Source organism: Strix uralensis, chromosome 1, assembly GCF_047716275.1.
Source record: "Strix uralensis isolate ZFMK-TIS-50842 chromosome 1, bStrUra1, whole genome shotgun sequence".
NCBI lineage: Eukaryota > Metazoa > Chordata > Aves > Strigiformes > Strigidae > Strix > Strix uralensis.
In genome coordinates this window covers 14,499,725-14,523,540 of record NC_133972.1, presented here as the reverse complement: position 1 = coordinate 14,523,540, position 23,816 = coordinate 14,499,725, and the positions used below count along the sequence as shown (strand labels likewise).

Genomic DNA, 23,816 nt, shown 5'->3' with positions numbered 1-23,816 from the left:
GGTGAAAGGAATTGAGAGGAAACAGCTGCTGCATCCTCTTACCAACAGTGAGGGCAATAGTAATGTAAGAAAATGAAAACAATGGCACAAGATGGAAGGAGATGTATAAACCTCATCTTTTTCCATTTTCATTGTAGCAGGATAGGAAAGTAGCCTGACTTCCTGAGATCCCTGTACTCCAACAAAGCAGCAAGAGATGGAAATGCCAATACTACTCCCTCTTTCTTCTCTCCTCACTCCAGGCTGATAAATAATTAACCAGTTTTTGCTTAAGCTATTTGAAGTGTCTTGATCTTCTAAAGGAAATATATATCCATGGGACGTTTCAAAGTGCTGTTGTACAATGCCCATCTGCAGTTGTGTCTCCTCTTGCCGCCCTCAGAACATGTTGTTGTTCATCAGGTTTTTTTCCCCATCAGTATAGACAGAGATGGGAGGGTTTCTCCATACACTGCTCTTATCTGTCTGGCTGTGAGCAAGGAAACTCTCTATATGATAGTTTATTTTTTTCCCCTATAATTTATCATCACAAGAGCACAGAGGGGTGTCTTGCCATCTAGGACGTGAATGATAAAGAGTGCTGTCAGAACAGATGATCCACCTACGCCTAGGATTTGTTTTGACTTTGGCAAATAAGACGCTTCCTTCTTAACAGAATCACCCTTAGAATGAAGGAGAACTTGAGTGTTTCCTAGATTCGGTTCATTATCAAATCCCAGCTATTGCTACAGAGGGGTTTTTTTAAGGTATCACAAGGGGTTTTATAATGAATAATCAATGTGTGGTTAAAATAAGAGCAACGGGAACATGACAGCTACAGATGTGTTTCAACAGTAAGTAGCCTATTTGTAAAACTTTGAATTCTTTGATCACTCTCCTAGGTAAAGCCCTGTTAATTTGGCTAAAGGATACTGTATTGTAATCCTTGATGATATTTTGTAAAGTACAAGCCAGAACGTAATTACAGTAATTGTGCAGAGTTCATGCCAATCCACTAAACCTAAGATTTTAGTTCTGTTATATTTTCACGCTCTTACATGTAAGATGTGCTTTAAATACAACCTGAGTTTTTCAGAGGTGCGAGAAGTAACACAGATATGTGTTCTAAAACTAGCATGTTCATTAAATCCTAGCTGCTTCTTGCTTGCAGTGTCTGTTCCATAAAACATAGTAAGACGCTATCAGCCGATTCACGCACACTAGCTAAAGTATACATTTCTGTTTCTGGTCTTCTGCATTTTGTGACATAAGGAGTTTCAAGAAGTCATTGATTCAACTTAGGCAAATAATATGTGAAGCATAAGCAAACCAAAACTATATCACAACTGTATAAATTACTAGTTTGGATTCCACTTTTCCCTTTGTTCAGAAGCATTAGGTATAATTTGTTAGTAGGAGGCTTGTCGATTCTTCTGGATGTCCTGATAATGCAGTGCTTAGCTTGACGCTTGGTGTCCCAATAACACAGAGATTCTGAGCACTTGCAACGTATACTGGCTTCAGTTTATGGATGCAACCATGTGGCTCCTCTGAAACTCTAGCCTCTTTAAATACCTAAATTTGCACTTAATTTAGGTGTCTTTATGGGTAACATTCTGGCATTAAAAATGTCAAGTAGTAAGAAAACAGACTGCTCAAGCCATAGATCTAAAATGATTGGGGAGAATGCAAATTTCTTCTTCAGAAGAAAGCTGCCATTGAATTCTGTGGTCACCTGGGAAGTACATACAGCTGAGAAGAAAGGAAAGGTCTGAAAACTAGAAGTGGATAGAGAAAGAGTTCTTCATCTGCATTTGCGTTTTTGGCCTGAAGTACAAACTTGCATGTCGCAATGTGGGGTTTTTACCCTCTGAAAAACATATCATAAAAGCTTTCCTTTTAACTGAGAGTATTAACTAGGTGGAATATGTCTTCCTGGTTCCAGGAAAACTATGTATGTCTCCAGCTTTGATTTTTACCCACTCTGTCTGGCTTATCCAGAGCACTTGTCAAAGAGGAATATGACAAAGAGACAGTACAAATATGCTTCCCCATGATTTATACATGAAGTTACAAAAAAAAGAAAGTATCTCTTCAGTATCTTAAAAAAAAAAAAAAATTGATTCCACAGTCATGCTGTGTTTGCTGCTCTTTCTAGGTAGCAATATGTTAAGCTAGGAAATTAATTACATTCAGTGTATACCATGGTGTGCTGGGCTTGTGTGGTGGGGTTTTTGGTAGTGGGGGAGGGGGCTACAGCTGTGGCCCCCTGTGAGAAGCTTCTTGAAGCTCCCCCAGCTACAAGTCAGACCCACCTCTGGCCAAGGCCCAGCCAATCAGCAATGGTGGCTGCACCTCTGTGATAACATATTTAAGAAGGGGAAGCTGGGAGGGAGTGGTAACTTGTGAGGAGGAGTTACGAGAAGGACACCTATGCGAACATCGAACATCGAGGTCAGTAGAAGAAAGGAGGAGAGGGGAGGAGGTGTGCCGGAGCAGAGACCCCCCTGTATCCTGTGGTGAGAGGGCAGGGCCACCCCCCTGCCACCCATGGAAGTCACCAGGGGAGCAGAGATTTGCCTGCAGCCTGGGGAGGACCTCTGAGACTCTGAGGGGAGAAGCAGCCCCCGCAGTTGTAGTTCGGCACTGGGAGACTGCAACACATGGAGGTGACCCATGCTGGAGCATCTCGAGAAGAATGCATCCCGTGGGGAGGACTCACAGCAGGGAAAGTTAGTGGAGGACTGTCTCCCGTGAGAGGGACGCCACGTGGAGCAGGGAGAAGAATGCAGAGGAGTGCTTCCCCTCCCCTTCCTTGCATGAAGAAGTAGCAGACTGACTGCATCCCTCATCCCCCACCCCTGCGCCACTGTGGGGAGGACATACAGATATCAGGAACAAAACTGAGCCCAGGAAGAAAGGAGGGATGGGAGGAGGTGTTTTTAAGATACTCCTGTCCTATTCTGTCTGTTAAGTGTTGTTGTAGTTAGTGTTTTGAATTAAAGTGATATCCTTTTCTTCCCCTAACAAGCTTGTCTTTTGCCTGTGACCATTAAATGGGTGAGTGACCCCTCCCTGTCCATATCTCAATTCCTGAGCCTTTTGATTCATTTTTCTCCTTCCCAGCACTGGGGGAAGTGAATGGCTGCATGGCGCTCAATTGCCCTCTGGGCTCAAACCAGGACACATGGATCTACGATCCTGTGACATAGTTTATCTGGATGAAATTCAACTGTGAGGAGCTGAGGTATTTGAAACATATGATCCTCCATTGGTTAGAGAATAAGCTATAATTTATCTGCTATACTGAATGGCTAAAATTTGATCTGTCAGTCACTTCTACGGAAGTTCTAGGTTAAGGAGGTTTTTGAGATCACATGAACATATGGGGGCAATGTTTTGTTCCAAAGGAATTAAGTCTGTGCAGTTTACTTTCCATGTCTCTGCATCTCCATCATCCTCCTCCTGTTCCTTCCTGCTCACTCAAATAGTTTTTGAACAAATAATATGAACAGAGGAATAAGAGTACTAAAAGATAATCATGTCGAACAGCTTTCTTAGAGGTCACCTCAGTGCCCCCACTGGAGAGAAGGCTGTAAAGTTAGCTTAGGGTTTACTGATTGTTGGAGAATTCAGTTTGAGAAGAGGCCTTAGAAATGCCTTTACCACAAGGAAGGATGCAGTTACAGTTGACAGTCAACTGAGACACAAATCTGGGAGAAAAAACACCTTGTGACTTCTTGAACTTCTTGTTCGATATAAACAGCAGTAATTTGGTCTTCTAGAATAATTAGCCAATCCATAAGTGCTTTTTCCTTATGTCTCAAAAACTCTTAGAATAGTTTCTGAATCCTCATGGACGTTAATTTCTGGTTTACATTGCTTATTTTGGTTGCATAGCCCGGTCATGCAGAAAGCAGCATTGGGATCATTTTGTGATATCTATGTCAACTAATTATATGTATTTATAATTACATACTGCAGTGAATGTTAGAACAAGCAGTACCCTTTATATGTGCAAGCTAGAATCAGTCTTAATTTTCCCTCTCCACAGCCCTAATTCATTTGTGAATTGCATTGTATTGGATGGGTGAAGCAGTGAAGTACCATCAACAGAATCTGACTCCTGAAGTTTCTTTCCAACCTAAACGCTGTTAGGTATTTCTCTTTCTCTTTCTGCGTGACTGTTGAGTATGCGTGCACGCACATGCACGTGCATGTATGTATGTCAATGCACAAATTTTCTGGCAGTATCCCTTCCTGGCCCAATGTGCTGCCTTTTAGGTGTCTTAATAACTCTGTCTTTGTTTCTGCCATGTGTTTCTTTTACATTGTTTATGGTCTATTGAACACTTAGGTATGCACATTTTGCTTTACTACTTTAATCACTATTTTATCCATTCTGTGCTTACGTGAGTACTTTCCTTTCTTCATTACAAGACCTTCAAGTAAGCTTATTTACAGTAATTTCTGTCAGGTACTGCTTTCTGTTCTTAATTTTCTCTCACGTAACACAAGCTATTTCAAGAAACCAACTGAACTGGCAAAATGATAGGCATGCTTACAATATCTCTTATTTAGAGATCAACAGATCTTGCATTAAAAATGGACGTTATTGTCTTTGATTTGCAGATCGGAAAGCAGAAGTACAGAAGCAACTTGTTCAGTCTCCCAGCATGCTAGTGGTACAGTTGGGGCTGATCCTCCAACTCCCAATCTTCATCAAGTGCTCTTTCCGTAACAGTGTCCCTGATCTGACTCACAGGCAGCTCATAGCAGCTCACGCCACTGAGAAGTGGAAGTGTGTTTATCAATTATGCAGCTCCAAGAAGAATCCTCATAATGTAAAGATAGATTTAAACCATTATCTTTAACTCAGAGTTACAAACTCTGCTTTCTTTAACTGTTTCATCTAAAATACCATTTAGTCTTAAAACTAAGCTCTGGGACTTTTCATTTAACTTTATTATCTTTTCTTCTTAAAAAAAGTTAAAGCAGCTCATTTGGTTATATGGGCTGAAGATATAAAAAATGAATTTTATTGAAACCTACATGCCTTTTAGTGGTTTAATGTTAGTGTGTTTAAATTGATAAAAGCATCAGTGTCAATATGAAAAACTGAAAAAATCCAAACCAACTATTCCTAAAAACCCTTTGCAGTAAAGGGATACTATACTAACATTTCCATTTTAAAATTACACTTTAAAGGTTCAATCTGCCAGCAGTCTAGCATATTACTTCTTTTAAGTGAATGCAAGCATTCTTCTCTTTGCCCTTTTAAAGTGTCAAATCAATCCACTTTTCTGTTGAGGGAGGCTAAACTAAACATAATGTTAGTGAAGTCCTGTGTTTATAAAGTGCTGAAGAGAAGGCAATGAAGTGATGTTCATGTACCACCTTCAGCTATGCAGTGTTCAAACAGCTTATTAAGCACTCTCTGGTTTGTCTTTACACAAAGAAAAAGACCCTGAAGGTAAACAGAAAATACGCTGAAACAAAAATCAGAAAATACTTTAAAAGAGTATAATTTTTTACATAAAGAGCAGTCCCATGTAGAAAGGGTGTAATTATTGCAAGTATTGGGCTCTGTTTGGCTTAGCTTTGGTTTTGTCTATCAGTTGAGGTTATTCCTGTGGACACAACATTTTTGTAACAGTAAATGTATCAACTTCAGTTCCTGACTGAATTGTAATTTTGCTGCTCAAGTTAATAGTTGGTAATTTCATGCCGGATCACTATTTGTTTTCATTTCTGAAAACATTTGGGGACCCAGAACAGTAGCGGGAATGGTTTTTAAAGGAAAGCCTAGGAATGGGGACAGGCTGCTATCAGGATTTGGGAACAAGGAAGTAACTAAATACCATCAATAGGGGGAGAGGCGGTCTGGAAGATACCAAAGCTGGCATGGAGCTGGAGTGTGAAGCTTTTACAAGGACCCTGAATTTTGTGGCTCTATCTCCAAATTCCATATAAGAGGCAGGGCTAAGAATGAACCTGTTCAGTTTTGGTGGCACTGCTGAGTATTTTCTTCTTAATGCCTCACAGGAGGAGAATAGAAAATGCAAATGAGATATATTTTAGGGGAAGTTAAATATGTGTAATGAAAAGGTTTCTACACTGTCAAGTGCTGTATCAAAAGATTTTCATGAGTTATTAATAGTAATCCTCTTCATAAACCTGTCCTGTCAGAAAGAAACAAATGGATCCAAAATGTTTCCTGTTAATTCCCACTTCTAAAATGTAGAATTTCATAATACCTTTCAACAGGAGTAAATCCCTCCTATAGGGTGTACAGACGTATCCTGGAGCACTGACTATTTTGACTCTAAGGTCCAACCAAATCCACCTTTCAGGAATGAAGTATCTAACCGATCTTTCCTACTGTTGATTTGTTTTAAGGCTTCCCACTGTAAAGGTATGATAAAGTGCTTTTCCTATAATACGGGATATCAGAACTTGCCCATTCCCAAAGAGAAACACCCTAATTTCATGTAAAGGAAGCAGGCTGTCTACCCTAGAGCTGTGGACATCACCCCACCTGAGTAGCGCATATAAGAACACTTCCTTACCAGTTTGGGGTTTTTTCCCCCCATTACATTTTCCCCCTTTTTGTAACATTGTATGGCCTGTGAACAGTCAAGAGAAACAGTGAAATTGTAATATTGGTCAATTCTTTTGAAGCTGTTGGTGGGTCTTTCTCTTTTTTTTCTTTTCTCTGCCTAGAAAGGAGTATTGGGGGCAGAGGGAAGAGGAAGGTGTTAAGACTGTTGCAAAGTAAAAGCGTGTGGCTGGTGCTACATAGAAATGGTTTAGCCTATAGTCCTGAGGCTTCACTGCCTTCTGCAATCCTTTGACTTTCCTAGACCTTTAACTCTGGACCTCTTGGCTGACACCAGCAGTGTTCAAGAAGGGGTGAAGGGGCTTACAGTAATATAACTCTTCACAAACGTTGTGAAAATGAGGCAACCTGGTTACACTTGAAAGGCCCCAACAGTATTCCCACTGTAAAAAGGGCAGTAGCACAAGCTCAACAGAGTTAGGGATTGAAGGGTCTTCACAGCAGAGCATAACGGTGGCAACCAGGCTTTGCTGGTTCTGATACTCACGCTGTTCTTTTTTATTCTTTTAAGCTTTTAATTTGACTTTGTCACTGCTATGGAGGAGACTCGGGAGATGGTCTCTACAACTTGCCTAAAGACCCCATCGAGCTCCCCTTTTAAACAACTGAGCAACTAAGCACTGAACAATTAAAGCTCAATATTTCGTGCAAATTAAATGTGGGCATAAAATGTTTACAGCTTCACAAGCGCCTCCAGTTTAAGAAATCATGCTTCATTTCTTTTTAAGTGCATGGCTAAATTTATATGGTCTAGAGGACAGTGTAGAAAAATAAAATAGATTCTGTAATGGGTGTAAGCTGACATTATTCAGGCTATGTTTAGCCTACCTGCTATAAATACTGAACCTACTCTGAAAAAGAAAATCGATATCTGAGATCCTAACCTACTTCCTTCAATATAAGAATATCTCCAACCTCTTAGAAACAACTGTGTGAATTCAAGGCTTCTTTCTGCAAATCTGCATTCCCATGGAAAAAAAAAAAAAAATCTGTACTGCCCAAGTATTCAGTGAAATCACTCAAAAGAGGAACCATTTGCAGAATAGGGCCTGAGAGACACGGGAAAAATTTTCTGTCTTTAGTTTCAGGTCTTATATCTGTCCCTTGAGTATAATAGGACAGGCTATTATCCCCTTGTTCATCATGAAGATTAATGTTCAGACCAGCTGAAAATATTACTGTTCTGTTGGGACCTATCAGGAGATCTTCAGACCTGTGTGAACCCAAGTTTAAACTTTTTAAATAGCAGAGCTAACGTCTCATCTTAGTTAGGCACAAATGCCTCTTTCGTCATTATCTCCTCTGCGATGCTGCTGCAAGAGAGTGAGGATGCCCTACAGCCCTGCATTATTTGTGGCATCTTTTATGCAGACTTCATTGCTAAATGTTAAGATATGCAGGGAAAGTGCCTGAGCCATTAACTCTTACTCAGATGAAGTAAAAAGAAATAGCATCACCCTTTAATGGAAATGGAGATTTTTTTAATTTACTTTTCTGTATTTTGTATGGAATGTTTTCCTTTAAAAACCTGTGATTGTTTCCTTAAAATTTGATGCCTTAGTTTAAAAGTTTAATGTGACAGAATGGAAATAAAAATAGACAGAAAATTAGTTTTAAAGAAAAGACACATTCGCTTTAGGAAGCCACCAGAAAAGATCTCACCTCTCATAGTGTTGAAGTTGGCTTTCTCTGTTTATGTGGATATAAGTGCCCGTGGGCTGCTGGTGGAGCAACCCTTGCCTACAGAAAATCTACTTCATTGCCTTGAAACACCCCAGATTTGTTTAAGCCTCTTCTGTGTTTAAGCCTCAAGTTGCGCCAAGGAAGGTTTAGACTGGATATTAGGAAGTATTTCTTTACAGAATGGGTAGTCAGGCATTGGAATAGGCTGCTCAGGGAGGTGGTGGAGTCCCCATCCCTAGAGGTGTTCAAGAGTCGGGTCGACATAGCGCTTAGGGATCTGGTGTAGTTGGGAACTGTCAATGTTAGGCTAATGGTTGGACTGGATGATCTTCAAGGTCTTTTCCAACCTAGACGATTCTGTGATTCTGAGATTCTGTGATTCTGTAGGCTTTCCAAGGGTCCCAGACCAACGTCTGGGTAGGAGCTGTAACAGAACCACAGGAAGGTGTGGGAGGAAAGGAAAGGGATCTTTGGGGCTGAGAGAGTCGCATCTCATGTTCTTCTCAGCCTTCTAGAGAAGCAGTAATAATGAGTTAAGCGATGAGGGTTATTTGTTAGGTTGAAGTAGGGACTTGTATTGGGTTTGTGTGTCCAGGTGCTGGTGGGGGCGGTGGGGATCTCTGTGAGGAGAGGGGAGGCCGGGGCTGCCCCCGGCTCCAACGGCCCCACCGCAGGGCCCAGCCCGGCCCCTCAGCCACGGGCGGGCACCTCGGGGAGAGCGCAGCTGAGAAAGGGTAAAACGCTGCCTGGCACGAGGGGTGAGGGGAAAAGGGGAGAAACAGCCCTGCGACCCCCGAGGGGAGAGCGGGAGGAGGCGTGAGGGGCTCCAGCAGCACCCCCCGAGATTACCCTGGAGAGCCCCCGCCGGAGCCGGGGGGTGGGTATGTCCTGAGGGAGCTGTGGGCTGTGGGGAGCCCCCCTGGAGCCAGGGGGTATGTCCTGAGGGAGCTGCGGGCTGTGGGGAGCCCCCCTGGAGCCAGGGGGTATGTCCTGAGGGAGCTGCGGGCTGTGGGGAGCCCCCCTGGAGCCGGGGGGTATCTCCTGAGGGAGCTGCGGGCTGTGGGAAGCTCACGCCGGAGCAGTTTGTTCCTGGAGGACTGTACCCCATGGAGAAGACCCCTGCTATAAGCAAGGGAACAACATGAGAAGGAAGGAGAGGCAGAGAGGAGCTGGTATGGACTGACCACAGCCCCCCATTCCCCTGTGCCACTTGCAGGAGGATGAGATAGAGGAGTCAGGAATGAAGGAGTGAAGTTGGGCCTGGCAAAAAGAGGGGTCATGGAAAGGTGGTTTTAGTTTTGTCTTTTTTTTTCTCTCTAACTTGATTTTTAATTGGCAATATTATAAATTAATTTTTCCAAAGTTGTGTCTCGTTTGCCTGTGACGGTAGTTGGTAATTAATGATCTCCCTGTCCTTGTCTTGACCCATGAGCTTTTTCGTCTTATTTTTTCACCCCGTTCTGTTGAGGAGAGGGAGTCAGCATCTGGAGTGGGTGCCTGGATGCCAGCTGAGGTTAACCTGCCACAGGACTGTAAAGGAAGTCAAAAAGAAGTTGTCGGGACTCATGGAGGTGTGCAAAGGCTCACACAGCCTCATTTATATATGTCCTGGGATATATATCCTGTTTGTGGGCTAGCAGGCAGAACTTACAGTATCTCTGATCCATCAGGTCCTGAATATCCAGGGACCTCCCTGTACAGGACTGTGTCTCTGCCAGCATGCTGCCGCAGGAGCCACAGTCCAGGCAAGGCTCCCTGATCTGGATCATGATCTGTATCCCTTTGGGGGAATAACAGAGGCTTTTAGGGAGAGTCTTCGCAGCAAAGAACCTCTTCCCTGTGCAGTGTCCTTCCCACCTGCTGACCCTGCAGGACTAGGTTAACCCTTGGCACAGGCTGCAGGCTGGCTCTAGTCGAGGAGTGTGGGATGACAGGTGTCCGCACGCAGTGGGGGGACCTGCTGTCAGGGAAGCGGGGGGCTGTAGCTGTGTTGTCCTGATCTTGTGACAACACAGAAACATGTTGGATGGAGGGGAAGGAAAGCTACTTCAGTAAAGGCTGACAGCTGGAGTTAAGTGAAATGTGAAATACAAAGCTCACAATGAACAGATTCTCTTGAAGAAGATGGGATCACGTTTTTTTCCTCCCTTGAGTTGTTCATTGATGGGAGTTTTTAGTTAGTTTGTTTTTCCCTTTTTTTACTCCTGGAGGCAGAATACGAAGAGAATAAACACAGCATGTGCCAAACACAGCTTTTGGCACTAGATGCGAATGGAGATGAGATCGTTAAAGAGATTTTCTAGACCATTTTAGCATAATTTTTTGAGGGCCTCTTGCATTGCTGCTAATAGAAATCCAGGGTTTGCTTTCTTAGGGATATGATAGTTTACAGTGGTTGGTTTTACATTTCCATGGGGGTGATACCGCAGTATGCACCATGGATTACAGTGATTCAGCTGTGGGAACAAAAAGGCTAGCCTCATGCTTGTGAATGTCTTTTCATACTGCTTTAAAAGACAAGGAGATTTTGTGATTTTTCAGAAGACACGAGGTTGATAGTCCAGGAATCCGTGTTCATGTACAGAATAAATGTGTCAGGGTCAAAACCAGCACACATTTTCCTCCAAAGCCTCAGTGAACACATTGCTCTAAGAGTGCACTTTCGCCTGCTCACAACAGCATGGTAACAGTCTGGAGTAGGGACAAGCCCTTCACCCAGAAAATTTGAGGCAATAAGGAATTCCAGTGACCCTGATCTCACACGCAGCACAAATTGTAGAGCCGTGCTGCAGCTGACCGGCAGTAGCAGAGCAGGAGTTACTGCTGTCCCTACTCTACCTGAGGCACACGGAGTGCTCTTTGATCAAGGTCATACAGGAATACTCAGCACAAGAGCAAGCAGTCAAAATCAGATTGCTTGGGGTCCAGCAGTTCACGTGGATTTTGTAGATTAGGTTTCTGTAAGTAAGAAATAATGAAGTCAATGGTTATGAAGTTTATGTTCCACAAAATTTATGCCAGATGATGTTATATAAACCCTCAAACATTCCATTTACCTGCAGGAGAGAGCAAAGCCAAAGCACTGAAATAAAATCAAGTCATTTGACCAGAGATGTAAACACAGGTCAATAGTAGAACCGAGATTAAAATGTTTCCAGCTACTCATATCTGTGACTGGATTTCGAGATTATCTTTCCCTTTCTATCTTGCTGTCATACATGTTTGAAGCAGACAAATGCAATCTGTTTGCATGCTTATTGTCATTAGCAGAAAGAATTAACCTCTTATTTGAAAAAAAAAAAAAAAAAGTTAAAAATACAGAAAGCACTTGGGTAAAAATGTAAGAAAATGAACATAAGAAGCAAGAAATGCTTTGTGAAGGAGCTGGAACAATATAATATAAGATGAGTGGAATCAGTGAGGTGACAGTGAAGCTGATTGAAGGTTATCATCTCAGGTACACAGACAGGATGGCAGCCTTCAACTGAGAGCTCTTGTTCCCATGAAGAGTCAGATGGCTGAAGCAATGAGCAAATTCCAGCTAGAGTAAAGAGGGGATTCTACCTGAGCAAGGTTCAGATGCTGCTGCGTGGCTGGGCATATGATTCCCGTAGGAAATAAGTGCCATATCTTTTATGTAAAACACTGAACTAGAGAGCCAGTATAATCAACTAAAATGGACAGTATCTTGCTATATATTCAGCATTGGGTTGTGGGATTTTAATAGTTCATTAAATTTACATTGCAATTTTGTGGATGATATAAAAAAATTACTGTGATCTGGCCAGCACAAGAGCTCTAATACAGCTATGGGAGAATGAGATGAAATCTACTCTGGCTCATTTGTTCTTAAGGAAAGTGCTTGCTGTGTTTTAAAGTCTTCACTACTGAAGCTGATGCAGAGACCAGAAAGGATATACCCAGATTTTCAAACCACATCCTGAGTTGGCAAAATTGCCTTATGAAGAAAAAAATGCTTTTCTTGTAAACTAGTCAAAATTGATAAAGTGTCAAAGCGATAAAGCAATAATACACACTACTACTTAATTGTTTGCTTTTCAGCATATAATATACTTCAATATACATGTATCTCAGCATATAATATACTTCAACATACTGTGCATGTTACCACAATGTTTTTACTCTCTATATCATATTACTCCAAAATCTTAAATTAAAGGAATAGGCTTATGAATGGTAGGAAATTAGGAAAGGCTGTGAAAGGTGCAGATATCCATGAAGTGAGAAGGTGGTAAAAGGAAGCTGTGTTCGAATCAGGTACAATATCTGACCTGTAATTGGCATAGAAATATTTTGGGTATTGGTAGTGGATGGTTTATTCATGGCTGCAGAGCTTTTACAGCATCTTGATTACTGTTGCCTTCCCCTTTTCCTTTAGGGGAGGGCGTGTTCACGGTTCATTCAGTGCTGCTGGTTGTTGTCGGTAGATGTGTTCCCTTTCACCTACCCACCTCTCTGAGACTTCGGCATGTTTGTTTGCAAGTTGTCTGGCTGAAACTCAGTTCACGTGGAAGAAAGTCCTTTGAGTTGTCTCTCCAGAGCCCTACCCATACCCAGGGGAGAGGATTTCTTATCAGAGATATCGAGCACAGTTCTGAAAAGAATAGGCATCCTTTGGTGTCAGTTCGAGCCTTGGACTTTGCTCTTAGATGTCATGGCAATGGTGACATTACAAAGCTAGATATTGCACTCTTTTCACCCACCCCAGGCAGTTCCGAGCTTCCTGTGTCCTTTCACCCTTCTCCTTAAATACGTATTCATCAATCATATAGTGGAAATATTTGTATTTAACCCATCCATACCAGAAAGAGGAACGTCAGCTGGACCAGTTTTCACAGAAAAATAGTGTTTAGCAAGCCAGCAAACAGTTCACAGCAAGTTGTCCATTCCGGTAGTCTCTGTGAGAGTGGAAGCAGGAACCTGAGCAACTTCATTCTGATGTGGTGGCAGCTTCAGCTCCCCTTGGACCCTTGCACCCTCCAAATTACAGCTTAGGGGAGAAGGAAGAAATACATCCCTGAATTGCCCGCAGTCTTTCTTTATGCTTCCCTTCTCCTTTAACTGCCCTGCTGTTTGGCAGTGACTCCTAAAACTCTTTCAAGAGATACTAATGTATAAGTGTATCATTCAAAGATGACTGAATCCCACCTTTAGATCTTCAACTTTTTCTAAATTAAAGCTCGGTAGCCTGTATGTTTAAGTCAGGTTATAGATAGTCTAAGAGAATACGGGGCCCTCTACACTTTGCCTGCAATGATCTAAGCTATTCTTTGTAGTTATTTAGGATTTTATATCCTTTTTTCAGGAAATGAATGACACTGTGTGAAAACAAATTGTGTAAGGGGACCGGTGACAGGACATTTAAGTGAAGCATGGACATTTCAATTGAAGTACAGTGTGTTAGTCAAATGCTACCTGCTGGGCTGATTAGCAGCAACAGTATAATTCTGTAGCCTGTGTTACCCAGGAAATCATAGTAGAAAAATGAACGGCCTTTCCAGGCTGTAGTGTGGGAATATATAAATGTCCTGTGCTTTGGTATTCACTTTGTCTTAGGGTCTGGAATGACCAAGAGTCGTGTATGTGCTTTCATGGCACATCCATTTTCTTAAGTGCTTGGCAGAGCAAGAGGAGCGGTGATTGCAGGGAAGGAACTGAATGTTTTGTTAGTTTGTGATTTTTGTGCTGTGGGTTTTTTTTAACAGAGTTGATAGCTTTGGGATGAAAAGGGTCCTCAGGTTTTTGTTGGACTTAGCACCTCTGTGGTTTTGTTAAATAAACAAAGTGTGTATACCTAGAACTTCAAAGAGTCTCTAAAAGTCCTACAATGTCTGGATGCCTGTCACTGCTGCCAAGACTGTTCGGTGAAAGGCAGGACTGTCAACCGTCACAGAAGTGCAGAAGTTTCGCTTTTCTCTCTGTCTGCTCCTCTCATACTCCAGCTGGGTTTGTTTGTGTACCTGTCACATACTTCTGTTTTTCATTTTCACAGTCAATGCAAACCCTAAAGAATAGCTACATTCACTTTTCAGGTATCTTTATTAGCCTTCTCCCAACACACCACAACCCCAAGCCTCTGTTTTGTGAATGCCTTTTCAACAGATCTACTCCATGCTAGACTGGTTTTATTTTCGTACTTTTTGGCAACCAACCCACAAGATCACTGCGCTGTTGCTAGTGAATAAGGAGTAGGACGTCGGGATCACTTCTGTCATACTTTAAAATACAGAAGTATTTTTTTTGTTATGTTTTCCTTCAACTTACAGTACTCTGGCAATCTCTGTCACAAAAAGCTGCAGTCACTGAGCGCTTCACTGTTTGAGATAGGTCCTGTACTTCGCGGTAAATACACACGTGTGAATAACAGAGCAGGATTTTTCTGACATACTGACAGTTTTACATGGGAAAGAAGACACATTCAGAATGTTATTGCATCATTTTAATTACAAGTCAGAGGAAACTCTGTGTTTCCTTCATTCTTACCTTTTAAACTGTAGAAAACATCAAAGCCAAAACAGACAAGTTCACGTATGGTGAGACATATATACCAAGAAACCGTACAGTAATTGCACAGATTTTTGAAGGCTGGGCTAGGTTAGGCTAATATTTAAGCTTCGGTCTCATTGCTCACAAGAAAAACAACATACATGTGGATCCTGATCCTTTGCAAAGCCACCTTAACTTCACTGTGGTTCCAGTAACAGATTTCTCCCATAGCCTCTGTTGGGGTGGGGAGCATTTTTACTGCTGGTTGTCTGGTAAGGAACTGGTGGTGGTGGGTCTTTTTAGTAGTATTATTTTCAGCGAATTGATCCACCCTTTTAAATCAGTCATCACCAGTCAAACAAAAGCAGTTTGTTTCTACACTGGAATCAATAAAAAATGTATTATGGCTTAGCTGGGAACATGCTTTTCACCTTTTGCTGTTTCATCTCCTGTTTATGGATAGGTTTTCCTACCATTCGTATTGTATTGGTTGTATGTTAGGTCTGTGTGATCTGTAATCTGCACAGAAAATACATGCTGTCTGCAGTACAAGAACAGGGTTTTTGTTTCAGTGTTTGCTGCTAATATATAATATGTTATATTGATCCATTCTGGCTTCTCAAGTGTTTTCCTGGTGGTGATGAGAAAGACAGTATAATTCTTCACCAAAAGGAAGGGAGCTTAATTTTCATGCGAACCAATATTCAACAGAATCGTAAAGCCTTAGCCCTAGTAATAAAAATAGAAGCTGATGCTATTAATACATCATTCCAGAGACACAGAGCACCATTATATGGCTCCTGGGTTGAGTAAAACTTCGTGTAATCACAGTAGCCATAGACTTAAGCCCTATAAAGTTGGAAACTTCGCCAGATGGCCATTGTCAAGGCAGCTTCTAAAGACTTTAGAGCTGCAATGTGTTAACGCTCTAGATGGGACTTACTCAGTGGTATCTTTTTAAAATACAATTACTCAACGTAACTGATCCACATTATGGAAGTAATAATAATAATGCTTTGCACTCAGTGACCTTTTATCTGAGGACCCAAAAGCTCTTAACCAGGGCTTTTAAATGCTCCCTTTCTGCTCATAGGAAATAAAGTGTTCAGAGTCTTGATGGAGAGTGAGAGAATTGAGCAGCAACGGTCGGACTTCGTGGCCTATTGCAAGCAGTCGGGCGGTGCTCTCTGCGGGCCTGGGACTGGGACAGGAGAGCGCTCCTGTCCCTGACAGCCGGGAGATGATGTCCCAGTCGCTTGGGGTGGAACCTCCTACTTCAGTAGTGCTTTTAAGCTTGAGTAGCGCCAGCCTGTGAGTGGGATTGCTTGTACATTAAAATGCTGTGTGGCAGGAACGAGAATGACATATAATGGCCCTAACCTGAAATTTCCTTTATTCGCTCTGTAAACTGTGAGGGTAATACTGAAATGATTGTAAGATCTGGGGATACTAAGGCTCAGATATACCACTCTTAGCTGAGGAGCTTAGATGTGGAGTGATATATCTTAGGCTTTATATATTCAGGGCAGACAGATAACTACCTGCAAAGACTGGCCTGTATTTTAGGGAGAACAGTTATGTCCTTTTTAAAAGTACCACATGTTGGCCATGAATTTACTGAGATTTAATACTCAGCCTCAAAAATCACATAATGGTATTTATCGGTAATGGAAGTAAATAACTGTATTTGACATTTGCTTTTGTATAGTCAGTAGTTATTTTTTCCTTTTTTTTCCCCCCCAAGTGATTTTATTGATGATTTTCAGGGTGTAGAGATCATGCCTGAAAGTTTTCTTGGTGACTGTTTTTGTTTTATCTTTCAGATCGATGTGATTGTGACTTTGGGCGGACTTGGAGGACGCTTTGACCAAACAATGGCATCAGTGGAGACGCTTTTTCATGCAACAAATATCACTCCTTTTCCAGTGATAGTTATCCAGGAGTGCTCGCTGATTTACCTGCTTCAACCTGTAAGTGTTGTGAGAAGTTACTTCATAATAAAACTGACATTCCACCCACCCTGACCCTGTAGGTCTTGCACCATTAAATGCTCATTTTCTTAATTGTGACCTGTAGGGTCAGAGCCTAAATATAAAATATATTGCAGGGAAATAGACAGTAAATTATGTCTTGGAAAAGATTGTGTTTAATTTGTTCAGGATAGATTTGTTTAAAAGGGGAGGAACATAGAAATCCAGAAGGTATGAAAACAGAATTTGGGTAAATAGAGGATTTTGATTATAAATGGGAAAAAAAAAATCAAACTTTTTAATTATATTCCAGTAAGTTTAAATTTAGGACACCGTCCTTTTGCATGTTGAGTAGCAATAAGGGTATCTGCAGTAAGAGAAACAAAAGAGAGATGTAAGGCGAGGATATTAGGGACTTCCTGACAAACACATCAGGCAGAGCTCTTATGTGGTCTGAGTGGTGCAGTTCGTTATGATGGGAATCCAGCTAGCATCAACGAGGGAATTTATTTGAGATGTGTTATTCTGATGGTTTTTCAGGTCTGTTATTCCGTTTATTGATTCATTAAAAAACACACACAAAAGATCTTGCTGGTCTTCTGCTTCTAAGATTTAAATTAGAAGGAAATTTAAGCATCAAAGAGTCTTCTCTAACAGTGATTCATTTATTCATTTGGAAATATCTTTTTCTGATGTCAGGATTTCTAGAAGCTTAACTAACTTTCCCATTTTATCTTGTAAAGCTTATTTCCTTAAAATAAATAACATTCACAGATAAATTTGACAAAAACCTGTACCACACATGCTTCATTGTATTTGAGAAAAGCAATAATAAGGTTCTATGAGATTATAGATTTAAATCCACAGGGGCAGATGCTATATTAACAACTTTGAAGTGCTGCATCTGCAGGAAAGATAGTAGGCACAGGAGCTCATTTGCCAGTATGACGACGAATGACTGACTGATCATTAGTTGCACAGCCAAATGGATAGAGGCAGCAGAGTGAGGGGGAAAGAGGGCTAAAGGATAACTGTGGTTAAAATCTGAAAGTGAAGAGTAACTCGCTTCCGATTGGTCTGTGGGTGCAGTACTTCACTGACCACTGTAACCTAATTTTAGGATATTTTTAAAAACGTATCAAAAAGCTGAAATAAGGTAGAGAATTTGCAATTTAGCTTACAAAACACTTACTTGAACTGGAAAGACTTTTAATTGTTTTCATTCATCTTTTCCATAAGTGGCTTTAAAATGCCATGCCTAAGGTTGCTTTCAGAAGAGTCTTCAATGAATAATTAAACCATCTGCAACTTGAAAAAAAATTATGATCTGTGCATTTAAATAGAAAGGGGAGGTTGCTAATTGTTTGGGCTTGATGGAAACGTCTTTAAGTTCTGGTTTTAATAATGGTGTATGAGAAGCATTTAACACTTTATTGTTGATGGGGAGAGTTCCACAGGATATTATTTTTTTCTGCCGTTCCTGGCTGTCAGTCTGAATTGCCAGTAACTGAATTCTGTAACTTCAGGCTGTTTCTAGTGTTCAGAAATAAAGGGCAGATATAGGGGGCAGGCCATTTAGACAATCTTAATGCTGACTTTGACACAAAATTGCTTTTCATTGTTGACTTAAACTTGTCACTGTCACCATCTTCAGTCAACTGTCATGACACCTCCAGATAATAACATTAATCCTTCATAGTTTAGATGGAAATCAAGTGAGTAGTTTATATACTGAAAGAAACATCCTAAGCTTGCAAGTTTGGTTTTTTGGTTTTTTTTTGGTATGGAGTTCAGCGTGATATTTTTCTCTTGTAAACAGCCACAATCATGACATTCTCTCTTTTTCCCCTCTACCCTTTGTAATTTAAAATCAAGGTAGGAGGGAGTTGAACACAGTGGGAGACCCACTGACTTTTTGAAATGCAAGTCTGGAAACTGTGCAACAAATGAAGCAAGGTTTTGAGATTCAAATGCTAATGCAAATGATAAAGTTAAGAGCATGTTGCTTTTTCAATGAAATGTAGATCTGAAACCTTTCTCTCTTGGGAAAGAAGAATCTGATCTTTATTGGATTCTTTGGATAAAATATATGAGCAAAACATAACCATGGTTTTGCTTCAAAATAACATTAGCCCTCTGTTCACTGTAGTGGGAGACTGGTATTGGTTCTCTGTCATGTGTACCTAGGCAGAGGCTCAAATATTTGGATAGAGCAGATAAACTGGTAATCCCATAACAACCCTGGGAAGGGCAAAAAGGAGGATAACAAGTCAAGCTGCTGAATTTTTAGTTACTAATGCAGAAACTAAGAGAAGGATGGTGTGAGTAGATCCCCAAGTACACCATAAAATCTATTAAGTAATTGCTTTGAAAGAGAGTTATTTCACATTATTACAATGTTGATATAGAGGGGTACAGGCAGAAGAAATATGTCGATATTTAACACACTTATAAAGGGTCCACAGTATTGTAGGAAACGGGCTGATAGACTTGCTAAAAGTCTTCAGGGTGATAGAGGAAGACAGCATGAGCAGTGCCTGATTTGGGATCCACTGCAGACTACCAAGCAAGGAGGACCAGGTAAACAGCCAGTAAAATTATCCAAGTACTGAATGTAAAGGTAATTGGTGTCTCTTGGGAAATAGATGGACAGACAGTAAAGTTTTTGAAATATATTGATAAAAATATTTTGGCATGGAAAGTGAAGAAAACTGCAAGGAAGTAAGATCTTTTATATTAATTTCTGACCTGTAAGGATGAACTATGCTGAGAGGTGGAGAATTAAAAAAAGATAGGAAGAAATACACGCCATAAATACCTGTCTCCATGGAGTCTATGGAGAAGTCGGGTGGTAGGCTGAGATCTAGGTATACACTGTAGGTATCTACATTTAGATAAATTAATTTCAATATAGGTGTTGTGGGTGAGTGTTTTAAATAGCTTAAAGAATCACCGTCAAAGGTATTAGCAAAAGTGATTTTAATATGATGTTGTAAAAGTGCAACTTAACAAAGTTTGATGGCAAAGGTAACTCTATTACTTATTACATGGAAGAAATGTACAAAGGAAAATCAAGTTATAATCCATTTAGAATGATTTACATAGAGACTGGAGATGCAAAACTGTCAGGGAGACCGTCCTGTTGAGTCACAAGGTTCAGAATGGATCCCCTTGCTTTCTAAACTCCTTCTCAGAGAGGAGTCTCGGTGCAGCTGGATCCAGACAGTCTCAGACTTGGTCAATGGTTTGTGTCTAATGGAATTAATGTAAAGGGTAAGGAAAACCTGCCATTGAGTTACTGCCCCAATTTGTCAAGGAATGAGCGATTATGGATCCTACACAACTTTGAGGTAGGAGCAATTTAAGATTTATTAGCACTATTATGGTAAATCACAAGATTAGGTTATATGATTTTTAACAATATTTAATCAGCAGCCAATTATCAGGGCGATTTAATAAAATTTGCTATAATCAACACTACAAAGATATATAAATCAAACACACACAGAGAGATATGGAGGTTAACCTATGATCAAGATATTTCTCTCGTTGTCAATTGTAGGAAATTATTGGTACCAAATGATCTTTGAAACCTCGTGAAATCTAATTGTAGTGAATTACTCACTATTCTCCTTTGTTGGCATTTGTCAGTAGACAATCTTTGACCCCTTTTTCTTTGTCCGCATCTACCAGTGTACAATTTTGGAAATCCTTGTGAAATCTACCCTCAGAGGCATCCCAACTCAGGGATGAGCTCAAAGGGTCTCACTTAGGATCGCTATTTATAGGATCTCATGATTGACTTTAGTCAGTATATTTCCATTCTGGCCACAATTCTTGTCAGGTAGTTCTGGCACCTTCCTGGGTTGGCCACAATCCAGGCAGCAGGAGTTTCAGGTATGGTTAGGGAGCGCCCAATTGTCCTAACTCACTGTACCATAACCAGTACCAGATTGTCCCAACTCACTGCACTCATAGTCAAAACAAGAACACAATGTTGGCTGGTCCTGACATCACAACCTGGCCCAGGGAGGCTGCACCACCACCTTCTACCCTGTGAGCAAAATCAGTCTATCTTTTCCAGAGAGTGGTGGAACTAAACAAGTATTTAAGAAAAGAAAGCAGGCATGAAATGAGGTCCAAGCAGTGAGAACATAGTTCGTAACTACAGAAGTTGTAAGTTGTCAGTGAAAGGCTTTCTCTTGTCTGAATGGGAAAGGGAAACTAATGACAAAACAGCCTAAATTTAATGCATGTTTTGCTCAGTCTTCACTAACGCAAAATATTCCTTTGAGCAGATAACCAACACAGTTAAAATCAGTGCCAAAGTCTGAAGACTTTAAATTGCTTCAGAGAAAAAAACAAATAAGAGATTGAGCTGCCTTTGATTTTTGCCAACTCCAAGGGTTGTTGGTTTTTGTGTGCCATGCAACACTAATAGGACGGGAGTCAGAAATAGGGAGACTAAAAATTCCAGGAGGTGATAATGCTCTGAAGCATTTTCTAATGTGATAACTGGAATTCCAAAAAAAGGAAAGAAAAAAAGAGTATCTCTATACTGAATAGCCATCATATTTCTTTCTGTAGTGGGGGGAGGGAGGAAAGTCTGAATTCTTAATAAGGAGTAATCACTCTTTATAAGCAGGATATTTTATACAACAGTCCATACATTTTATGCTTGAAATTTTGGTAATATCAATTACCATTAGAATATACCCTGGCTGAAGAGCATTAGGCCCTTAGAGTCATGTTTATCATGCTAGCCATGCTCAATAAGAATGGCTTAAGGTTTCACATACATACTTTCTCATTTTCTGGTTGTGTGCTTCTCAGGAGTGCAGAAACATTAGCTTCTGTACACTGAGCATAAATTATCTTTTATCTGTGAGTTTTATGGCAGTTTGTAATACAAGGTAATAGGATTTATGACCAAGAAATGAGAAGATGTCCAAGAGTTAATGAGGCCTGTCTTTTACATTATACTGAGCAGTTCAGTTTTCCCCACACAGGATTCCAGCCCTGGGATGTAGAGAAGAATTGCTACCTACACATGAAAATGTGTTACAGCAGCATATTTTTGTCAGTTAGCTAACTCTTTTGAAAGAGTGTATGAATACTTTGATAACCCTTTTCCTTGCACAGCTTTTCTTCTGAGTGCATGCTTGCCTTCCCTGTGAGAAAAGATGAATAATTTAACATCATAGATAGTAGTCCAGCAGCTAAATATGAGCAATAAGGACCAGGAGTCCCATCCCTTATTCTTGGCTCTTTACTACCATTTCATTGGAGAGAAGTAAATTGTATAGTCTTTTGATCTTACAGTCTCTTAGTTTGTAAATTGGATAAAACTCACGTCCTTCTCTGAATGGGTACTGTGAGGCTCATTTAGTTTTTTACAAAACGCCATTACATCCTCAGCTCTGCACCGAGGTGGAACATAGTATTATGGTAATAGTAACAACAGTATTAATAAGGCCCTTAATTAACATAAATATTGCCATACAGTAGGCTGTGCAGCTAATTAGTTAGCATGGTCCCGAGCACAGTTTCAGTGGGAGCCAGGTATCATTCTCGCAGACAGTGCCTGGGCACAGTTTGGGGTTAACACAGGCCAGTAACTGTTTACTAAGCACTTGGAGGTACTGACTTGTCTTGGGGACAAGAGAGAACAGCCATATGCATATGAGCAGTGCTGTGCCAGTTGGCTCAAGGTCAAGAGAGCGTTACCTGAACTGTTTTACAGATGCAGACAGAGTGACTAGGCATGGAGATCTGCTCCGAGCTGGGGACACTGCAACAGATGTAAGTGAGGGAAGGTACAGGACTGGAAACTTTACTGGAGTTTGTTGCTGCAATTCTGTATGTCAACGTTGTTTGGGTTGGGTTGTGTCCATGCTTGTTGAAGTTTAATGGGTTCAGGGTATATACCTTGAACCTATATACCTTGAACCAGGGTATATACCTTCAACTTCTGAGTTTTCTTCTGGCAGCCAGTTCCTTGAATTTCACAGGAACTTACCAGATCAGTTCTGTACCACCTCATATATGTAAGAAGCAGATCTGGCTTGCTCTGGCACTCAGCAGAAAAAATCGTTAGCGAGTGTGCCTCTTCTGGGGATAACTTTGGAATTTGGAAATTTGGGGATAATGTCTCCTTTTCCTATATTATTAGTACATTTTGTGGGTAGATTCAGTTGCAAGAAGGTCCAAGGAAGGGACCTTCAGTTGCCAAGGAAAGGGTTTAAACATATATTTAATATTTAAACAAAATATTTAAACATATATTTAGTACTTAAAATATTTATTGTCCTGAAAGGCTGTCTTTCTTGTTTGGTATCTACTCTCAGAGAGCACTGTTGGAACGTAATCTACTTGACAAAGCAGTGAGTCTCTGTGCCTCGAGCTCCTTGTAGGTCACTTGAATGAGCGTCTGTGGAATTCACAAATATACAGCTTCTTGTGCGTTGATAAATACATCTTTTTGTGACTAGTTCTATGAGAAAGCCAGCCGTTCAGCTGGACAGAAACACTGCCAGTGTCAAAAGTATTAGCAGTTGAAAAGTCTTACTCTTCTCTGTGAGCCTGACTCCTTCACAGAAACCGTTGCAGAAACAGTTTTTGTCCTTCCAGAGCTTCAGTAGCACATTTAAATGTCTTCTCAGAAAAAAAGTTGCTATGTTGGTAGTTTAGTTTCTTCTTTGGTAAGAAACTTTGAGGATTTGGTTACAGCTCTACTTCTGTTCTTAAAATAAGACCCTGGGAAAATCCAGCTGGGCTAATGATCATTCAGTCATTCTTGTGTGCTTTTGTAGTGGGCCTGTGTAAATGTGACCTTCAAAAGGCTCCAGGTCCAAGTGACTCAGGTTTATTTCATGGTAATTTATGGGTATGAAATGGTGTTGCTTCATGTTTACCACAGAATTTCTGTGTTTTACTGGATATCAGTGATCCAAATTTAGTTCATTTTTGTCAATCACATCTTGACCTGGGGAAGATTTACTTTCTGTCTTGTTTCTCACTGTTAAAAAAGGAAAATTTTAGGGGGATTTTCTCTTAAC

At 40.7% G+C, this 23,816-nt stretch overlaps 1 protein-coding gene across 2 annotated transcripts in view; it reads left to right on the top strand.

Moving 5' to 3' along the window:
* The window catches only part of TPK1 (thiamin pyrophosphokinase 1), a 321,339-nt gene that overhangs the window by 192,792 nt on the left and 104,731 nt on the right, over positions 1–23,816 (top strand). For both annotated transcript variants that reach the window (XM_074892034.1, XM_074891961.1), the window contains one exon: positions 16,612–16,758. In XM_074892034.1, the coding sequence (XP_074748135.1) occupies positions 16,612–16,758 (147 nt within the window). The remainder of the gene's footprint in view (positions 1–16,611; positions 16,759–23,816) is intronic.